At 40.4% G+C, this 23,123-nt stretch overlaps 1 protein-coding gene across 3 annotated transcripts in view; it reads left to right on the top strand.

Moving 5' to 3' along the window:
- The first annotated feature begins 14,066 nt into the window (after positions 1–14,066).
- Positions 14,067–23,123, top strand: part of JHY (junctional cadherin complex regulator) — a 64,497-nt gene continuing 55,440 nt past the window's right edge. For all 3 annotated transcript variants that reach the window (XM_027081989.1, XM_027081988.1, XM_027081987.1), the window contains exon 1: positions 14,067–14,380. In XM_027081989.1, the coding sequence (XP_026937790.1) occupies positions 14,067–14,380 (314 nt within the window). The remainder of the gene's footprint in view (positions 14,381–23,123) is intronic.

Genomic DNA, 23,123 nt, shown 5'->3' with positions numbered 1-23,123 from the left:
AATCAGTAGCAATTAGAAGCATATGTTTTAATACTGATGTAATAAAATAAAAATTTTATATGTGATAAAGATGGTATCTCAAATCAGTTGGAAAAGGTCAACATTTTACTAATTGGGCAGCCGTATCGAAAAAGGCAAAACTTGATAAACACATCATAAGCCAAAAATGAAATTCAAATAGATGCAAGGTTTAAATATACAAATGAAACCATAGAAATACCAGGGAAAAAAATCAGTTAATTGTTCTATAACTTGGGAGTGGGATAAACTTCCCTTATCGTGACTCAAAATTCAAAGATAAGAGGGAGGAAGATTGATAAATGTGACTACATAAAAATAAATGCCTCTTGTGACAAAAAAATAAATAAATAACAAATGACAAGCTGGGAAAAAAATATTTGCAACTAAGATCACAAACGGTAAAATTCCTAAATATAAAAAGCTTCTAAAAACTAAGAAGAAAAAAATCAATACTATGCCACCAAAAAGCAGCAAGGAAAAAAAAGGCAAATTTTTCTTAAACACAGAAGAAATACGTAACAAGGAAATGCAAAATTAAAACTGCTCTAAAATTCTATTTCTTATCGATCATATTGGCAAAAATCCAAGCACTTCACAATACACTTTGTTGGCTAGGCTGTAGGGAAACAAGCACTCTCTTATGTTGCTGGTGGGCAGGTAAGATCATAGAGCCTCTATGAAGGGGAATTTGTCAACATCTAACAAAATAACATTGGTACTTACCTTTTAAGCCAGCAATCCCACTTTTAGGAATCTAATCCAAAGGTAAATGGAAAAATTATAATTTGACATTATGAACAGTTTTTTACTCACAATACTTCTGACAACAAATGGTGAAGTTTTCCCCACACCAACCAATTCTCCAACTCTCTAGACACCAACTGGGTGTCCTGGAATGCAATTCATTTCTGACACTAACTACCTGGTCTTAGCATAGATTCCACAGGTTAAGGGCTCAGTCCCTCAAGACTGCTCCCACTTCAGATGCCAATCACAGGTAGTAGGTCCCTAGGTTACCCACAACTTGTGTCTGATTTAACTGCAAATTGGAGGTTCCCATGACCCCCTCCTCAGGTTCAATTAATTTGCTAGAGTGGCTCACAGAACTCAGGGAAACACTTTACTATTACTGGTTTATTATAAAGGATGTTATAAATGATGCAAAGGAACAGCCAGATAGAGAGGCACATAGGGCAAGGTCTGGAAGAGTCCCAAGCACAGAAGCTTCAGTCCCCATGGAGTTGGGCTGTGCCGCCCTCCTGGCACATGGCTGTGTTCACCAACCCAGAAGCTCAGTGAACGCCATCATTTAGGGGATTTTATGGAAGTTCCACTATGGAGGCATGATTGAGTAAGTCATTGAGTGTTGGTGATTAGCTCAATACCCAGCTCCTCTACCCTCCCCTGAGGCTGGGGGGTTGGGCTGAAAGTGCCAACCCTCTGCTCACAGGGATGGTGCCTCTGGTAACCAGCCCTCATATCCCGAAGATATCTAAGGGCCCAACCAAGAGTCACCTCATTAGCATAAACTCAAGGATGATTGAAAGAGGCTTATAATGAACAATAGAAGAGGCTCCCCTGACTCCTGTCACTCAAGAAACTATAAAAGGGTTTTATAAGCTCTTGTGTCGGGAACCCAGGACAAAACCCAAATACTATAATAAATGCTGCTCCTATCACTCTTATTCCTTAGGCAATTACAAGGGTTTTAGGAGTTCTGTGCCAGGAACCATAATGAAGACCATAAATATACATATTTCTTATCACAATGTCACAGCTGTTCATTGCAGCACATCTATAACAATTCAAGTATCTATCAATAAGGGGCTGGTTGGGCACACGGTGGGGTACTATACAACCATGAAAAGGAATGATGAGAAAGCTCATTACATATGTCTATAGGGTGATCTCCAGGATATGTTATTGAGTGAAAAAAAAAAAAAGCAAAGTGCAGAAGAGAGTACATAGATTCCTTTAATCTGAGAAAAGGGGTGGGTTACAAATAAATAAACAATAAATAAATATGATCTTTTTTTTTTTTAAAGGAAAGCTAAGCTAAAACTAATAAAAATTATTGCTTATATGAGCTGAGAGGGAACTGAGTGGAGGGGATGCAGTTAGAAGTTAGACTTCTCGAAATGTACCTGACTTTATAGTTTTGACTTTGGAACTATGTAAGTGATTTACATAATCACTTAAAAATTAAATCAAAAGTAAAAATTAATTTCTTTTTTAAAAAATGCCACACAGAGACGAATTAGTTTACTTTAAAATATACATTTGACTGTGTACACCAACAGGATATATCCTAATGACAAAAAGAACTGCAAACAAATCTTAAACTGGTTTCAGTAGTCATATTGTTAGTTACCACACCAGGACAGCCACTTTGAAAGCATAGTATATATTGTGTAGGATAAAGTGCATAATTAATTATGTTAATATCATTGGAACCACGATTTTCAGCACAAGAGGAAGAGATATAAATGTAAAATCAAATAAGTTAAAACCCTGTATTCTTAAATTTGAATTGAAAACAAAAGCATGCACTTATAATGTATTTTTCTCTTGGAAAAATAAAAAAGTATTTTCTAGTTTTCCCACTGAAATGACCTGGAGACAATTACCATTCCAGTAGCAATAAGCATCCTCAGTGCCCAGACTGTGGTCTCTAAATAACATTTAACTAAAACTACCCAAAGCTCCTTGAAGAAATGGCTAAATCCAGGTTGGGGCAAGAAACGTATAAGATGAGCCTGAAACATTTTATACCAGAAAGCAAGGAATTTATCAAAGACAAATCAGTTTTGGAGACTGCTCAGCTACCAACTCTTTAATCTGAAATTTAAAATACATTTGCAATATTTTGAAAAATCACTGTGCAACAAAAATAGCCACAAGTGTGTGAAAAGATGCTCAACATCATTAATCATCAGGAAAATGCAAATCAAACTCGCAATAAGATAGAACTTCACACCCACAAGGATGGCTATCACAAAAAAAGACAGACAATAGCAAATTTTGGAAAGGACATAGAGAAATTGGAACCCCCATAGATTACTGGTAAGAATGTAAAATGTCTCAGTCACTTTGGAAAACAGTCTGGAAGTTCCTCAAAAGTTCAACAGAGAGTTTCCGTATGCTCCAGCAATTCCAATCCTAGGTATATACCCAGGAGAACTGAAAACAAACTTCCGCAATGGTAACTAGACTTATCATGGTGATCACTTTGAAATGTATGGAAATATTAAATCACTATGTTGTGTAACAGGAACTAACAGTGTTGTAGGTCAATTATACTTCAAAAACAAATACACAAACTCATGGAAAAAGAGATCAGATTCGTGGTTATCAGAGGCAAGGGGTGGAGGGAGGCAGGATTAGATGAAGGTGGTCAAAAGGTACAAACTTCCAGTAATAAGATAAATAAGTACTAGGGATGTAATATACAATATGATATATAAAATTAACACTACTATATGAAAGTTGTTAATAAATTAAGTCCTAAGAGTTCTCATCACAAGGAAAAGAAAACTTTTTCTCTTTCCTTAACTTTATATGAGATGATGGGTATTCACTAAACTTACTGTGGTCATCATTTCATGATATATGTAAGTCAAATCATTAAGCTGTACACCTTAAACTCCTATACTGCTGTATATGTCAGTTATATCTCAATAAAGCTGGAAGGAAAAAAAAACTGCCTAAGGGAATAGGAAAAAAAGAAAGAACTGTCCACATAAAAACTGTACATGAATGTTCACAGCAGCATTATTCATAATAGTGAAAAGGTGGAAACAACACAAATGGCTATCAATGGTTGAATGGGTAAATAAAATATAGTATGTTCATACAGGAAATATTATTTAGCAAAAAAGAGGGAATGAAGTACTGACACATGCTACAACATGGATGAACCTTGAAAACAGTATGCTATGTGGAAAAAGCCAGACACACACACATAAACACATATTGTATGGTTCCATTTACGTGCAAATCCATAGAGATAGAAAGTTGCCAAGGGCTGAGAAAATGGCAGGGAATGAGGAGTGACTGCTTTGGGAGAGATGTTCTGGAATTAGTTGTGATGATTGCACAGCTCTATAAATATACTAAAAACTACTGCATTGTGCGCTTTAAAGGGGTGAATTGTGTGGTATGTGAATTGTATCTCAATAAAGTTGTTATTTTAAAAAATCACTGTAGAATTTGTTTGGATCCTGATTCAAACCCACCAGTTATAAAAAGACACCTAGAAGACAGCCTGGGAAGTCTGAACACTGACTCAGTATTAAATGATATTAAGGAGTCGTTGTGAATTTTGTTTCAGATATGACAATGCTATTGCAATTATTTAAAAATTGTCTCTTAGGGAACTTCCCTGGTGGTGCAGTGGGTAAGACTCCACACTCCCAATGCAGGGGCCCCAGGTTAGATCCCTGGTCAGGGAGCTAGATCCCACATGCATGCCGCAACTAAGGAGTCCGCATGCTGCAACTAAGAAGCCCGCGTGCCGCAACAAAGATCCCGCGTGCTGCAACTGAGACTGGGCGCAGCCAAAATAAATAAATATTTTTAAAAAATAAAAGAGACATCCTTACATGCTTACAGATGAAACCTCATAACAGCTGGGATTTACTTTTAAATAATTTGGTCGGAGTAGAGAACAGTATGTGTAGAAACAAGATTGCTCACAGATTGATCATTTTTGAGGCTAGACGAGGGCTACCTTTCTCTCTACTGTTGTATGTTCTTAAATTGCCATAATACAAATGTTTTAAAATTATTTTTAGAAAAGAAAACCAAGGAATCAAAACAGAAGAAGAAAGGCAATCGTTGATTATTTGTTAATTTGTATTCATAAGAGCCATTATATGGGATCATCTTGTTCCTAAAGCTTCTGATCCCAGCAGGCAGAACTCCCCTCCCTCCCTCCAGGCTCGCCCAGCACTCAACTAGTTCTCCTAGAACAGCGTTAGTGTGCCCTGCACATCTCCCTGTTGAACTGCATTTACACAGCTTCAGTCCTCTAAAATTCTCAAGATTGGTTATGCTAAATAAGTACATTTTTCTGGATTATTGAGAGCTTATCCCTTGAAATTTTAAACATTTTAATATTTTGGATAAAAATCTTTGTAAAATATACTACCTGACTTTTACCTTTCTAGTATTTATTAAATGATCTATTTTATGAGTTTTTTTAAATTAATCATTATGAAAATTAATCATGCTTGCTCTAATACCGTGATTCTCACACAGGGTTTTCAGCTATGCGGTTGCTTGTTGCCTACTCCAAAGGACCCCAGGTGGCTCTGGGTCTTTTTGAACATCTCTTATGTTATTTCTGTTCCTTTACTTGCTGGTACTGTCCTTTCTTTCTGTCCTCAGAGTGCCCTTCTCTCCTCATTCCTAATTTACTGCTCCTAATTTAACATATAAGTGAAGGAACCAGACATTTAAACTTGTTAGAGTTATAGAGAGTAACCACACTTTCCGGCTATCCAAGACAATTTCAGGCCATACCTATTGTCTTATTTTATTTATTAATAGCATACTTTTTAAAATTCTTGAATGTATTCTGGATTTTAATAATAAGTTATTTAATCATCCTAGTTATGTGCCACATATGAGCATATCTCTAGAAAAAGACCTGACGGGCTATACTTATCTACTCTCCATTCAAGTGCTGAAGTGTAAGGCATTGTGGCTTTTCCTCAATGTATACTGAGCACCTATTAGGTGTCATGGGCACAACTAGTCCTTGGTCTCTCAGAGCTTATAGTATAGTGAGGAGATGACAGAACCATTAACAGCTAATGATAAGTCAGTGCCATGCATGTGTCGGTACAAAGACAGAATCATGCACTTGGGAACCTTGTGGCCACAGACCAAGGGCTGTTACTCTAGCGCAGGGTTTGTCAACCTCAGCACTACTGACATTTTTAACTGGATAATTTTTTGCTGTGGAGGCAGTCCTGTGTATTGTGGGATGTTTAACAGCGTCCCTGGCCTTTACCCACTAGATGCCAGTAGCACTCTCCTAAGTCATGACAATAGAAAATGTCTCCAGACATTGCCAAATGTTCTCTGGTGGACCACCCTGGGTTGAGAACTACCCTATTACTATATAGAACTATATATACTACTATATAGACTACTATATAGAACTATATATACTACTATATAGAACTACTATATAGAACTATATATACTACTATATAGAACTACTATATAGAACTATATATACTACTATATAGAACTACCCTATTACTATTTTGATCATTTTTTGACGTGTTTTTCTCATTCTTCTTTGTGTTTTAGTTAGTTCAGCATCAGATTGCCAGTTTGATTCTGAACAGATGACATATGCAAAAGCACTTTGCAAACCCCGGGAGGTTGTTAATCATATGTAAATTATCATCATTATTACCATAATAATAATGCACTTTACACCTTTATTTTGTTCATATGCATGCACCCTATAATCCTTAAGAATTCTGCAGAACAGTGTATCTCTGTGCTGCTTATTAAACCACTGTCTCTCCGCTTCGAACGCACTCATGCACTCTGCTGTCATACCGGGGCAACTTCTGTAAACCTCATTTCTCCTTGGCCAGTCACTCCTTGTTAGGCTCTGCCAGTAGGGGGCGGTAGAGGGACACTACACAGCTTGAAAAGGAAAAGGGACTGTTCCTCCCCTGCTTTTTCCTCTCAGAGTCGTCCTGACATATTTCTTCACCCCCGCAGCTCAGCCTGTTTCAGTAGCAGCAGTTGGCGCCAGTTTTCCCAGTGCTCCCAGAACCAGCTTCATCACACCTCTTAAAGACACCAGTACTCATCAGCTTGGAATTTCCTCCTCGTCCCAGCACTGGCCCCTTTCTTCCAGCTTCTAAATGTTGATCGTTACAAATTCTTCCCTGTGTTCCCCCAGAAATAGGGGGGCGGGTAATTGTTTCCTGTAGCTACTATTCCCAGGATACCTGGGCTCCCTTTGCTACTTTTCAGTCAATAAATCTTCATATTAAATTATTTCCATTAAAATAACTGTTGGGCTTTCCTGGTGGCGCAGTGGTTGAGAGTCCGCCTGCCGATGCAGGGGACACGGGTTCGTGCCCCGGTCCGGGAAGATCCCACATGCCGCAAAGCGGCTAGACCCGTGAGCCATGGCCGCTGAGCCTGCGCGTCCGGAGCCTGTGCTCCGCAATGGAAGAGGCCACAACAGTGAGAGGCCCGTGTACCGCAAAAACAAACAAACAAACAAACAAAAACTGCTGTGGCTTCTGTCTCCTGATTGGACCCTGACTGCCACCTGTGTTTATTATTCCAGCCTTTAGTGACTCTGAGTAAGAATAATCAGGACAGCCATTCCAGAAGAGGAAGGAGGAAAATCAAGTTCAGGGTATTCCATCCTCTGTGCGTGACTAGTCTCTGCAAGTAGCTGCTGGATTGGTGGATTCCTGACTCATACGAACCACTCATTTTCAGACAAGCAGAATAAACTCTTTTCTGGATAATGCAGAAAATGCTTGAAGAGTCTGAAGAACCATAGCAACGATTTCCACAGACCAGTAATGAGACAGTCAAAAGGTGTGAATGACTTAGCTCTGATTATATAACATACCCTGTTAGCTGCAATGAGGAGTAAATCCTTCTGCGTGGAGTTTGTTTGCAGTTGCTCTGATGTTAACTGTATAATATGCTGGACAGAATAACATCAACGCTTTCAGCAACCTTGCTTTCATTTCTTCAAGTAACATTGAGGTCCTGTTGTATACTCACAAGGTCCCTGCCGTCAAAAAAGTTTTTTTAAAAGTCTAACTCTAATAAAAAGCAGAATAAAAAATGGTAAAATTGGACTTCCCTGGTGGCGCAGTGGTTAAGAATCCGCCTGCCAATGCAGGGGACACGGGTTTGAGCCCTGGTCCGGGAAGATCCTACATGCCTCGGAGCAACTAAGCCCGTACGCTACAACTACTGAAGCCCGCATGCCTAGAGCCCGGCTCTGCAACAAGAGAAGCCACCCCAGTCAGAAGCCCACACACCACAACGAAGAGTAGCCCCCGCTCGCCACAACTAGAGAAAGCCCACGCGCAGCAACGAAGATCCAACGCAGCCAAAACAAACCAACAAACGAACAAACAAAAACCTGTTACTCATTGTTTTAAAAATGGTAAAACTGAGTACTAAAGATATTTTCCAATGCTCCACGTTTCCTGTCATTAATGAGACAACTGGTATTGAAGAATTCTTGCCTCTTTGAATACAGTAACTCAAATCTATTTGTGGTTTCAATGCTGTGTTAATATGAACATAATTCCCAACCATTCCTTCCTTTACTCTTCTTTGAAGATTTTTTAATAGTGTAATATCCTACACATACATAAATGTATAGCTTAATGAATTATAATAAAATGAATATCTATGTAACCAGCATTAAAAGTCACGAAATACGATCTCAAAGGCTATTTACAATGGCCAAGACATGGAAGCAACCAAAATGTCCATCACAGAGGAATGGATAAAGAAGATGTGGTAGGGCTTCCCTGGTGGCGCAGTGGTTGAGAGTCCGCCTGCCGATGCAGGGGACACGGGTTCGTGCCCCGGTCTGGGCAGATCCCACATGCCGCGGAGCGGCTGGGCCCGTGAGCCATGGCCGCTGAGCCTGCGCGTCTGGAGCCTGTGCTCTGCAACGGGAGAGGCCACAACAGTGAGAGGCCCGCGTAACACACAAACACACACACAAAAAAGAATATGTGGTACATATATACAATGGAACATTACTCAACCACAAAAAAGAATGAATTAATGCCATTTGCAGCAACATGGATGGGCCTAGAGATTATCATACTAAGTGAAGTAAGTCAGACAGAGAAAGACAAATATCATATGATATCACTTATACATAGAATCTAAAAAAATGACACTAATGAACTTATTTACAAAACAGAAATAGACTCACAGACTTAGAAAACAAATTTATGGGGAATTCCCTGGGGGTCCAGTGGTTAGGACTCGGTGTTTTCACTGCCAGCGCCGGGGTTTAATGCCTGATCGGGGAACTAAGATCCCACAAGCCATGTGGTGTGGCCAAAAGAAAAAAAAAAGAATGAAAAAGGAAAACAAATTATGGTTACCAAAGGGGAATGGTGGTGGGGAGGGATAAATTAGGAGTTTGGGAGTAACATATACACTCTACTATATATAAAATAGATCAACAACAAGGACCTACTGTGTAGCACAGGAAACTATACTCAATATTTGGTAAGAACCTATATGAGAAAAAAATCTGGAAAAGAATACATATATATATATATATATATATATATACACAACTAAATCACTTTGCTGTATGCCTGAAACTAACACAACATTGTAAATCAACTATACTTCAATTAAAAAATTAATTAAAGAAAAAATGCCACTAATAAAAAAAGTTATTTCCAAATCAGTCAGAGGCCACTTAAGTCAATTCCAACTATATTTATTTCAATAAAATAAGGGAAGGTGGAAGAAAATTACGTTAAGTTTTTATAACGAAATTTGACCAGTAAATTAATAAATCACTGTTGAACCAAAAGTCAAAGGTGACAGCAAATAGATATTTTTTAAAATAATAGCATCAACCACAAGCATATGAAACAAAACTAGGATGTAGCTTGAATCAGTCATGCATCCCTGAGTCATAATCAAATCAAATAAAGCAAGCAATGTTGTAGGGTTCAATTATTTTACCATAATAAAGGTTTTTTTTTTTTTTTTTGCGGTACATGGGCCTCTCACTGCTGTGGCCTCTCCCACTGTGGAGCATAGGCTCCAGACGCACAGGCTCAGCGGCCATGGCTCACGGGCCCAGCCACTCCGTGGCATGTGGGATCTTCCCGGACCGGGGAACGAACCCGTGTCCCCTGCAACGGCAGGCGGACTCTCAACCACTGCGCCACCAGGGAAGCCCCATAATAAAGGTTTTAATTCCCTTGTCAAAAAAAAATCTAACTCTAATAAAAAGCAGAATAAAAAATGGTAAAACTGAGTACTCAAGATTTTTCCAGTTCTCTGTGTTTCTGATCATTAATGAGACAACTGATATTGAAGAATTCCTGCCTCTCTGAAGTCAGTTATTCAAATCTATTTGTGGTTTTAATGCTGTGTTAATATGAATCTAATTCCCAACCCTTCCTTTCTTTACATTTCTTTGAAGATTTTTAAAATAGTGTAATATTCTACACGTACATAAATGTATAGCTTAATGAATTGTTATAAAATGAATATCTATGTAACCAGCATTAAAAGTCAGGAAATACAATCTCAAAGGCACTCTTCCCTAAAAATCTCCACCCTGCGCTGCCCATCAGAACTGACCACAATCCTAACTTTATGAGAATCACTACTTTGGTTTTGTTTTCATAGTTTTCTTTACTAAGTATGCATCCATAAACATAATACAGTTTAATTTTGCCTTTATAAATATTTATATACAAAATTATTTGGTTTTTTTAAACTCAATATTATCAATATATTTTTAAGTTGCCTCTGTATCATTGCACACAGCTGTGTTTCATTCATTTTCGCTATTGTATAGTAGGTCAGTATACGGAATACTACAGTTTAATTAACTATTCTATTGTTGATGGACATTTCAGTTATTTCCAGTTTGGGTGCCCAGAAGCACACACAGCTGTGGGGTAAATACCTAAAGGTGAAATTGCTGAACCATAGGGTGTACACATTCTAGCTAACGTCAAGCCATTTTCCAAAGTGTCTGCAAGGCCTCACACTCCCGTCTGCAGTATATGGGGGGGGGGGTCTTTGCTCTCCCTCCTCTCCAACCCTGGGCGCTGTCAGATATTTTAACGCATGCCCAACTGGTGAGTATGGAGCTATATCCACGGTGGTCTTAATTTATCCGCTTCTGATTATTAACGAATTAAGCACCTTTTCAATCAACAACAGACAGTTATTGGCCACTGGGTTTCTTTTGGGACATTCCTGTTCAAGTCATTTGCCCATTCTTTAACTGGATTCTTTGCCTTCCTAACTTGTTCTTCACGTTTCCTAGCAGTATGTGTTGCAAATATCTCCTCCCACTCGGTGCCCTGTCTTTCCTTGCATTACAACTTTGGAAAAGCCAGTGTGACCTGCGAGCAGCTTCTTCGAGAGCTCCCGGGGTCCTGGGAACTCTCCCCTGGCCATCTTCATCACAACCGTTCCCACCGTCTCCACCAGGACAAGACAGGACACCGAGTGATAGGGAGGCTGGAGCCTGGACCGCACCGGCCCCGCCCCCCGGTGCGGCCCCACCCACGGCCGTGCTGGCCGAGCCGCGCGGGGTGGGTCCTGTTGGCCCCGGTCTCCAGGGCAGCGCCGGGCGACGCGGGCCGGGACTGGGAGGCGCCGGGCAGCCGGGCTGCGGAGGCGCTGAGGATGAGGGCCCGCCGGGGTCGCGGCAGCCAGGAGCGCCGGGCAGGTGACGGGCGGGGTGGGCGGTGCGCCAGAGGAGGGGATTGGGAGGGGTGGGACTCGGAGTGGGGACGGCAGGAAACCTCTCGAGGAAACTGGATCTGGACGGGGCGAACTCAAAGGAGCCCGCGCCGGGGAGCACTTGGGACCCAGGCGGGAAGGGCAGACGGTGGCCGAGGCAGGGACGGGGCCCAGGTGGCCGGGATCTGGAAAGACTTTGGCGCCCAGACTCCCAGAACAGCCCTAGCGTGGGTTGATTAGACCGGTCCAGGGCATCAGACCCACCGGACCCATCACTTTCTGGGCCTTAAAATGCTCCTGGTTGCCCAGTCTTGTCCATCGGAGAAAAGAGGGGTGGAGAAAATAAACCCAACTCCCCTTTGGGCAGCTTCGGGCTTGTACCAAAACAGGGCACCTTTTCCTCTACCACTCATCTTGGTAGGTGAGTCCTTAAAGCAGGGCTCCTTTTCACCTACAGAAGGAAATGTGTTTCTCCCAGTACTGATGGGCTAGGCCCAAGGGCTTGAAGGGACCCCTAGGGAATTAGCCGTTTCTTAGTGCCACCGGTTTATCCCTGTCTGTCTTATTTAGGAGATGTGGCAGCCCCTCTTGGTCAGAAATTTCAGTGAGAAACTTTGTGCCACTAGGCAGCCACATTCGCTACATTTAAAAGGCCCTCTTTTAATTTATTTCAGCTATCAGCTTTTCCTACTTTAATCCCATGCTTTCATAAAATCACACCTTCCACAGACGACCCAACTTGGATGGTATCTGCCTTTGCTCTCTTCATAATCTCCCAAACTTCATTAATGACAAAAATTACATCTTCTTCTATGGACATTTTTAATTGATTAACTCCAAGAAATCCTAGTCCATGTATTTAAAACAGAAATTGAAGGGACTGAATTATTTCATGAAGGAGCAATTCCAAATTGAAATATAATGATTATTTTAAGTTTTCTTTAAGATCCCAAGTACAGTGACTTGAACTCTTAAAGTAAGACTGGTGTTTATTACAAACTGTTTCAGTTAAAATGTGTTAGTATTTGAGGGATTTGACACTTTCTAAAAATATCCTAAAAGCAACAGTTGATCTGCTTATCAAAATTAAAATAATACGGTAGAATGAAATTCGTATTTTTAAAATAAGAGAATTAATACAGCAAACTGGTCTGTGCAGTTTGACAATAATATGTTAGTCTACCAACAGGGGGAACTTTGAATTAAAAAGAAAACCATAGATATTTAAATATCAGATGTATTTAAGTATGAATGTTACCTTTGGTCTGTTTTGTTTGTTAAGGTGCTTTCCTCCAAGGAGTTGAGGATGTTCCTTGGAAATATTAGCAACAAGGTCAACTAGGACTAGCAAGAAGGTCGTGTTATTTAATTAAAGAGAGGATTTGCCCAAAGAACAAGAGAAAGCCGTTGAAACAAATTTTACAGTAATCTCTGATGAGAAAGGTTGTTTCTGTTACCTGACCTACAGAAAAACAACAACAACAACAAAAAAAACAGCATAAAGGCAGTGAGATGGAAGACAGAGCAAATACAAATGCCAAGTAGAGATGAAAGGAAGCACGTCCAAAAACATCATTTCCTTTCAATCCTATCTGAACTCAAAGCATCCTTTCCGTAAACCATCTCGTGGGTCTTTATGACAGCCCTTTGAGACAGGGAGGGCTCACTTGGAATCATACTCTTAAGCTAGTTACAAGGGACCCGAGCTGTTATTCAGGCCAATCTTTCACCCACCCAGCATTCCCCAGAACTGCATTCCATTCAGGTAGGTGGACACCCAGCCTCTGCTATGAATCACTGAATGGCAGAATTCACAAGGCCACCAAATCTTTTGTTGAACAGTTTTAATCGTTATCATGGGTTTTTTGTTTTTTCCTCTGAGCTGAGGTTGATCTCTATGTAATGTCCACCTAAATTACACATTCCTACCTAACAGCAATCTGGGTATCAAAAAATCTTCCAAATGATAGAGTCAGCCAATATAGGTTTAGGAGCAAAACAGCTTCCATCAGTTTTACAGTTCCAACTGTGGAAACCATACTCTACTTCTCTCCCCCTCCTTTATTTTCCAAAAGGCAGACCCTGAACCTGTTTTACTCTACTGAACATGGCATATTTATATCAGTGCCCTGGGTCTTGGAAATAAGGCATTGAAGTACTGTCCCTAATTAGCCATTTCGCTTTGTCCGGGCTTATCTGTAACAGGCCCTTGGAAGCTCAAAAAAGGAATCCAGTCATTTAATTTTCTCAATAAAGCTGCATTTGATTACTCAGACTGTTTATGAGCTCTACATCAGATGTGTTTCTGTAGAGAGAAAAACATAATAGTTTTTCCAATAGACCTTTCTCATACACACAAAAGGGGGCATACAAAAGCCTGCAGGTAATAACAAGTTTCTCTTATTTAATTTTTTGATTAACATTGGAATTAAAGAGATTTCAGTAGTCACAGAGTAACATAAATATAATTTTTTTAGGCAAATTCTTTTGCGAACCACGACTTTAAACATTCAGCCAGCTGCTGCCATCCACAAGAGCATCCCTGTTCATTTTTGTATTTTCTCAAGATGATTCATCGTAAATTAATTCCCAAGCGCTCTATTCTGTCTCCTGTTCATCACACCAACTTAAAGGTCCAGTCCACAGAGCCACCTTTTAAGAAAGAAGACTTACATTTGATTTCAAGAGACTCCTTGGAATCTGATTCAGAAAGCGTCACTCAAGAGATCAAGTCCCAGTCTAAACTTGAAGACCAAATTCAGGACAACGACATGGAGCCTGACAGCTTAGAGGAGGAGAACTTGAGTGAGACGGAAGAGGAAGCAAGCAGAAAAGCAGCTCAGAGAAACCTCCATACCCAAGATGCTGGTGCGAATAACAGGTAAGGAATTGGCTTGTGTCAGAAAACAGTGGGTTCCGAAAGGCATTGTTACATAATTACTGGTACTGTCCCAAGTGAAAGTTAGGACAGGCTCTCGGTTTTCGTTTTTTGTTTTTTTTTTTTATATTGGAGTATAGTTGATTTACAATGTTGTGTTAGTTTCAGGTGTACAACCAAGTGATTCAGTTATACATATATCTGTTCTTTTTCAGATTCTTTTCTCATATAGGTTATTACAGAATATTGAGTAGTGTTCCCTGTACAGTAGGTCCTTGTTGATTATGTTTTATACATAGTAGTGTGTACATGTTAATCACAATCTCCTGATTTATCCCTCTCCCCAGCCTTTCCCCTTTGATAACCATAAGTCTGTGAGTCTGTTTCTGGACAGGCTGTTGGAATGAGCACCTTTGTAGTGTGTGTGACACAGGTCTCCAAGCAGCTAACCACAGCTCGGAGCCAAGATTTTTGTCACATTCATTTCTATTTTTTAAAAAAACGCATAAGATGAGAATAGTTATTAATAATAAGGGCATGTGCCTTTCTTACGCTCATTTCCTGTCCATATTGCAAGTATCTCCACTGCTGTGACCTCACCCTGGAGAAATCCCCGAAAGCCTGGTCTAGCAAAATACCATGACTTGGAGCCAGGCGGTCTTGAGTTGGTCCAGGCACTGCCGTTTAGTGTATAATTTGAAATAAGTCCCTTCAGTCTTTCTCATCTGTCAAATGAGCCAGCCTGCTTCTCTCACAGGATTGCCATCACTGTCAGTAAAGTACGTTCTGGGGGTAGAAGCCTACCTGAGCTAGGAGAGGTCTACCTTCCTGGGCTTATATAATCACATAAAGATTTAATTTCTAATAATCAGTACTTATGGGGTATTAACTTTAGGCTAGAAGCCACCAAAACATCTAAGAGGATTTAAATGAGTACAATATTACTCAGTTTTCATGAAAATATAAATGATATGCTAGAGTACTGAAGTTAAAAGCTATTGATTAGACAGGGGTCTTGGGATGGTGGTAAAGTACAGAGCATCTGAAGCAGACCATATGGGTTGAAACTGTGCCACTGACTAGCTGTGTGACCTTGGCCAAGCCCGATTAAACTCTCTGTGCCTCAGTTCCTCCTCAGTAAAAATGGGATAGTAATAATAGTTACCTCACAGACTTACAGTGAGGCTAAAATAAGTCTATGTATACATATATAAAAAGTGCTTTGAACAGTGACTATAAGTTCTATATGTGTTAGATGTTTTTTTAATTAGGGTTAAAGTAAATTGAGGAAAGTTTATTGGAAGGCCTAGAACTTGGGCAGGCAGGGTTTTGGAGACTAGGTAAGATCTGGGAAAAAAAGAATAGAATTAGAATGAATGTGTGTGGCACATTGAGCCCCACTTGATGGCAGAGGATTTGTTCTGAGTGTAGGGAAAGTAGACAGAGGAGGGGCCTGCTGACGGGGACTGTCGTGGACTGCCCCCAGCCCACGCCGCGGGTAGGACGTGGAACACAGAACTCAGATGACGTGTCCCAAGAATGCAGTCACAGCGAAGACTTGTGTGGAGCCAGAATGAGAGCCCAGCCCTGAGTCTTTTTCTTCGTCTTTCCCTCTTTCTCTCTTTCACTGGAAATGTCAAGTTGAATCGAGCTCATTTGCTCCTTAGGGGATCTCACAGCACAGTACAGTAAATCCCCTACATACGAACTTTCAAGTTGCAAGGATGCGAATGTATCATAACCCTATTACAGTACAGTACTCTACAGCCGATTGTGTTAGTTGGGCACCTAGGCTAACTTTGTTGGACTTAAGAACAAATTGGACTTAACGAATGTGCTCTTCGTATGTCCACTGTATAAGTGATAAATGCTATAACTGAGGTGCAGCCACAGAGCTGGGGGGCAAAAGAGGGGCTTAGGAAGGCTTTAACAAGCCAGCCGCCCCTGACTGGACTGGGTTGGGCACAGCTGGAGGAGAAAATGCAGGTTCTTGGGGAGGGCAGTGAGATGAAGCAGTGTTCAAGGAAGATTATTCTGCAAGCTGGTGCATGATGAATTAGAGGGTAAAAACACAGTGGACAAAGAGACTACCAGATGGTAATAATTACAATGACAACAATAACAGTAATGACGTCTCTTTTGAAAGGCCATCTCTTTTGAAGAATTTCACTCAATTCTTCATTGTAATCCTGCAAGAAAGTGCTGCTATTCCCATTTTACAGATTAGGAAGATGAAGCTGGCAGAGATAAAGTCACCCAACGTCAGAGTGCTTTGTTATTGATGTTGAGGTGTTTTTAAAAATACTTCTTATTTTATTTATGTATTTTGGCTGTGCCGTGCGGCTTGCAGGATCTTAGTTCCCCGACCAGGGATTGAACCTGAGCCACAGCAGTGAAAGCACGAAAGCGCCGAGTCCTAAGCACTGGACCGCCAGGAAACTCCCTGAGTTTTTTTAATCAAGAAAAAATTCTAACCTACAGGAAAGTACAGAGAAAAATACCATCTCACCCTTATTGCCATGTTTGTTTCAGATATATATTTTAAAACATAAAATGCTAGATAGTTTCCTGGATCCCCTTCTCAAATCCATCCCCGTCTTCCTCTCAGAGATAACCAATACATCAATACATACTCTTTTTTTTTTTTTTTGGCTGTGCCCCACGTTATGGGGGATCTTAGTTCCCCGACCAGGGATCAAACCCTCGCCCCCTGCAGTGGAAGCACAGAGTCTTAATCACTGGACTGCCAGGGAAGTCCCAAACCACATATACTCTTATATGAGTGTATATCCTTCATAGCAATCTTTTATTCATTTACTTCATAGGTAATTTATGAATTAATTACTTCATAGGTAATTCTTTATGTTTATAAAGAACTGATAGGACTTGGTGACAGTTTAGAACTGGGGTTGGAAGGAACAAGAAAAGGCACAGATTACTTTAAGGTTCTAACAACAATAGCATTTATAGAATGCTTGTCCCGAGCCCATCCCTGTGCCAAACGCTTTACATGTATCATCTCATTTAATCCTTACGGCAGCCTCAACAGGCGGACACTATAATGCTCCCATCTTGTAGACTGCAAATGAGGCTTAAAGAAACCAGTCATGTAATACCCATTTATTCCACCGGGTGGGTGGTGGAACAGAAAACTCCTGCCGTCTGACTCTATGCTTTAAACCAGGGGTCCCCAACCCCGGGGCCGCACAGCAGGAGGTGAGCGGCGGGCCAGCGAATGAAGCTTCATCTGCTGCCCCCCATCGCTCCCCATGACTCGCATTACCGCCTGAACCACACCCCCTCCCCAACCCCCACCCCCGTCCATGGAAGAATTGTCTTCCACGAAACCGGTCCCTGGTGCCAAAAAGGCTGGGGACCTTTAAACCATGTTTGTATTGTAGCTCTAATCTAGGAGAGTCACAGTCTCCTAGGTAATAAATGGTACTTTTATTTACTACGGGGGTGGGAGGGGCATCGGAAAAGAAATATCTTTTGTGGTGGATAGGTATTCTTGTCTGTACTTTTACGATGAAGAAACCAAGGCAAAGGATCCATTACGTGACGTCATTTCTCCAATGTCGAGTTTTTCCTCTTTGAGTGGGGCTCAGAGACCTGACTTTAACTTTGCTTTTGACCCAAGGACAATGTAAATACCACTCAGTATATTTCAAAATAAAAAAACCATACTTACAAAGTCAAAAGCATCATTAGGGCCTTGGCCTTCTGATTCAGAGATCCTTAAATAATGGTATTTTCCTTGGACGGATTTGCCTTGGAAATCCTTAATGATAGACTATAATCCCCAGGGTTAGAATGGGTTACAGCCCTAGTCATTGCTTGGCTGTACAGTGCTTCATACATTGAACATTTACAGGACCAGTTCTGTACTACAAAGGAAAGCTGAACTGAAGCATTTAGCCAAGTAATGCCTCAAAAATATCCTTCAGGCGAGTGTTTTGTTACTGGCCCCTTTTCTCTGCCTCACTTTAGCCTTGGAAACCTTGCTTAGGTGTATTGTTACTTGGATCTGAGTAGTTTACTAGCCATGAAATAGACAAATTGATCTCAGGCTCTCAGTATGAAATTCAAGAAGACTTTCATTTCTGTCAGGTAGATGGCATTCTGGGAATTGTAGTTCAAAATAATCAGTCAAAGCCTTGCCTTAAGACGGAAGATCTCTTTCTTCTTGCTTTTATGGGCAACCGTTTTAAAAGCTGCCTGACAAAATCACTTGAGCCCTACTCTTGTGTTTTGATGTTACTAGAAGCTCCTCAAAGCAATTACTCCCTTGTTCCTCAGCAAAGTCAAGCCACAGTTCGATGTATATGGATTAGAGAAAACCTTTTACTTAATGGAAATTGGAGCAGCATTGACTGCAGTGAATGAATCAAGAGTGGAAAGAGGATCTTCATATGATAATCCTTCAACCCCACTCCAGAACTAGCCCCATGACACTCGGCACTCAGAAGAAAGAGATCAATGTAATTCCTAGAGCATTAGAGATAACCTCTTCAGCTCTGGGGCCTTCTGAAACCTCATATGTTAAAGAAAAAAAAACCCAGAAAGCAGCAGTACAGTAACTAGTATATGTGTTTGATAAGGTCTTATTTACAAAAATACTTCAATATAATTAGCTACCATTTGTAGGACTATTTGCTTGATATATATTATCTCATTTATCCTTACAAGAGGCTCTTAGATATCGACATTATTATCCCCATTTTGCAGATTAGGAACCAAGGCTCTGAAAGTTGTGTAGGTGTACGTAGCCACTAAGTGGCAGAGCCAGAAATTTAACTGAATGAACTGTCTTTTAACATCAAGATCTGAGCCTCTAATTATAAGTATCTAGATAGGTGATCAAGGGCTGATCTGATAAAGGATTCAGTTTTGCTCTCTAGCAAAAATGAAAGGTGTAACGACTTCAGTATGGACTAAACTGAGGCCAGATTAAAATATGCATGTAAAATTATAAATTTTAATAAAGTAATACAAATGTATAAAGGATCCTGTGCCCTCAGAATACTATAAATATTAACGGCATTTTACTCTGGGCAGTAAGGTCATAGAGCCTGTATTCCTCAGCCGCTCTCCTGGGAAACGGAATGTTTTCATTCATTGAGATCTCTCTCATCACCTGGGAAGTGTAGCCTTCACAAAAGATCCCACGTTCTGTCTCATAAACCACCGTGTGCCAGAAATTACTGGGTGGGAGACAGGCACAGTAAGGTATTCTTAGTTGAACTGAATTTCAGAATTGTCTGAAGGTAAGAAAAGGACTCAGGAATAATCATCTTCATTTTTATGGTGGTATATAATTTTTCCTCTCAAACACTTTCATATATAGTTGACTCTTGAACAAAATGGATTTGAACTGAGCGGGTTCACTCATAGAAGGGTGTTTTTCAATAAATAGTACTGCAGTGGTAGAAAATCCACAATTGGTTGAATTAGCGGATGTGGAACCGTGGATACAGAGGGCCGGCTCTGGGACTTGAGCACCTGTGGAATTTGGTATCCCCTGCCTGTCCTGGACCCAATCGCTCGCAGATACCAAGGGGCCACTGTATGTTGTTTCCGCTTAATAATACAAGAATCAAGTGAAATATTGAATGATGATTTCTAGGACTTCAGTAGCAGTATGGGATAAGCAAAACAGAAAGTGGGTAAAGGGAGACTTAGTAAAAACTAAAACTCAGTATTTTAATTTCCCCGACTGTTTTGTAGGACACATTATATATATTTAAGCTGAGGGGAGATTACTTCCTCTCATAAGTGTTGTAGAGTTTTGTTTTGTTTTGTTTTGTTGCTCTGGTTGGGAGAGTAAATGTGACACTTGAGGCTAGATCTAATATTCTAGTATAACCAAGAACATTCTGAGAGCTTCCAGGAGTCAACTCTCATTCCTGTTAGTTTCTAGCAGCATTCATCCGTGTTGATTTATACTGTCTTGATTAGGTAGATTTTCAATTTAAGGCCATTGGCTGGCCAACCTCTTTCAAACACATTCTACTATATACCGAATTCTAGGTATTTGGGGATAGCTACTAGCGTTTTGGTAATTTATTTCTGATCACATGGGTATAGTCATAGCAGAGAGGTGACTTGTCTTGCTGTCTTTTTTTATATAAATTTATTTATTTTTGGCTGCATTGGGTCTTCGTTGCTGCGTGCGGGCTTTCTCTAGTTGTGGCGAGCGGGGGCTACTCTTCGTTGACGTGCCCAGGCTTCTCACTGTGGTGGTTTCAGTAGTTGTGGCACACAGGCTCAGTAGTCGTGGCACGCGGGCTCAGTAGCTGTGGCATGGGCTGTAGGTGTGCAGGCTCGGTAGTTGTGGCGCACAGGCTTCAGTAGTTGTGGCTCGCGGTCTCTAGAGCACAGGCTCAGTAGTTGTGGCGCACAGGCTTAGTTGCTCCGTGGCATGTGGGATCTTCCCAGACCAGGGCTCGAACCCTTGTCCCCTGCATTGGCAGGCGGATTCTTAACCACTGCGCCACCAGGGAAGTCCCATCATTGCTGTTTTATGCTCACTTGCTCACAAACTGTGCAGCAGTCAAACCCTGATGCACTCCTCAGAGCAGGCACGGTGCCATCGTGACAGACAAGCAGAGGAGGGAGTAAGGCGTGTGCCTGGGCATGAATTGTGTCTACCAGAGGCACAGTCCCCACCAGAAATGCTAAAGCCACTGTGACTCCTGGGATTTTATTGCCCTCGGAGATGACCACGAGTTCCTTTCTAGCTTATTTCCAAATGGGGATGCATTACTGTGTTAAAATAAGTAAATAAATAGTGAGTTTGAAACCTCAAAAAGTGTAATTTAAATTTACATCACCTGCAATCCTGCAGGTTTATCAAGAGGATTAGGAAGGTTGTAACCAAGTAACTAAGGAGATAGTTTAATTCATGACCTCCACTGTATTCACCTGTTTCTACTCCCTGACAAATGTGGAAACGTAGAAATCTTTGGTTACTATAATTTTTTAATGGATTGAATTTAAAATAAATGTTTTTTTTTCCCAACACTTATATACGTTGCTGAGTTTCGCATGATAGGCCCAATTCAGTTTGAAAATTAGTGAATTCTGAGAGCTGTTAGGACTCTTCAAGGTCAGTCTATTCCTTATTGTAAAAGGAGACACCTGAGGCCTGGAGCGGATGACAAATTCACCCAAGTTCACACAGTGGCAAAATCTGGACCAGGACCCAGGTGTCAAGACCTGTCTAGTGCTTTTTCCCATGAAGTCACAGCTACCTGGAAATTCTGTTGCTGTAAATATCTGGCATTTAAAATACAAGAGACTCTATCTAAAGACAGTGTATGCACCTGGAGATGTTGTAAATCTGGGTCCCTGGCTTTCAGCCATTGTTTCTGGAGAATGAAAAGAATATCCAAGCCTTCCACAGAAAATGTCTGGCTTGAGCACTGTAAACTCTCACTGAACGAGGGGAATCATGTTTCTAAATAGGTTCTGTGTCATACAGCATTTCCCTTGTGAAGATGCAGCCTTTGTTTCACATAAGATAATCTTAATTAGAAACGAGGTACTAGAATTTTACATTGCAATTACTAACATGCCCTCTTAAGATAATTTATTTTCATTTAACACTCAGATTGTCCTTGAATCAAGACTGGCACTAATAAGAACTTGGGGCAAATATCTGGTTATTTTGCAGCCATAAAGCTGTTGTCAAAAAGAAAAAAAAAAGGGACTTTAGTTGGAATTATCTAAACTCTATAATTGCGGTAAATAAAATTCACCAGCTAACAATCGAGTCCCTTCACTTGAGTGTGTCTGGCCTTCGGTTCATTAAACTACCTTTCTTCTATTAAGATGTTTAATATTTTTAGCAGAATAAATGCCTGCATTAAATGAAATTTTCTGGGCTGTAAATAGCCTCCCCAAAGCATTTCAGTATACTTGTGGAACCATTTTATTTCATACTTGCAAAAGTGATTTTTTAATCCTTTGGATTTATTTACTTAAAAGCTGTTGATAAAAAGATTAAGATGAACACAGAACTCAGAAATCCTCGGAAACAATCGTCAGTTTTATAGCTCCTTAAAGAAGCATTAAAAACTTTACACTTAAAAAAAAAAACACAAAAAACACAATTTACACTTAAACAGAAATTGAATTTGCTGTTCATATGCATAAAAGATTTAATGGCATATAAATTGGGAATAATTGTTCTGTTTAAAAGGATTAAATTAAACCTAAATCAATAATAACATGTGCAGTTTCAATTTAACTGCCTACTTAAAGTGGCAAATAAATAACTGCTAAATGATTAATAGCAATGCTTTTATTCACCTCCTCGACAGGCAAAATGGCCAGTTATTGAATATTTTCCTGTGAGTGCAAAGGATGTTCATTGTACTAGAAACATGCTCTAATTTTAGTAATTTTTTGATTGAATACTAAACTGAATATGAGGCTCTTCGTCAAATGGAGATTTGATTTTATTTGGACTGAAGTTGTCACAGTCATGCTCAAATATGGTCCATTAGAGCCAGCAGATAGGATGGCATATGCATATGAGACCACCCTCCCCTTCCTCTCTGCATCCATTTCTAACCTGGGCATCTGAAGGGCAGACCTGGCATCTGTTGTCTGAACAGCAACAAAAGCATTGTATACTCATTGTCTGTATAACCTTCCTATCAAATGGGGAGGAAATGAGGTATGTGTTTTGTGTGCACGAGATTACTGATGAAGGAGCACTTCACACTCATTTTGTTCCAGT

Source organism: Aethalodelphis obliquidens, unplaced genomic scaffold, assembly GCF_003676395.1.
Source record: "Aethalodelphis obliquidens isolate GAN/ISIS:26980383/991018 unplaced genomic scaffold, ASM367639v1 scaffold46, whole genome shotgun sequence".
In the NCBI taxonomy this organism is placed as follows: domain Eukaryota; kingdom Metazoa; phylum Chordata; class Mammalia; order Artiodactyla; family Delphinidae; genus Aethalodelphis; species Aethalodelphis obliquidens.
Note: the sequence above shows the minus strand (reverse complement) of the source record. Positions and strands in the feature narration are given on the sequence as shown.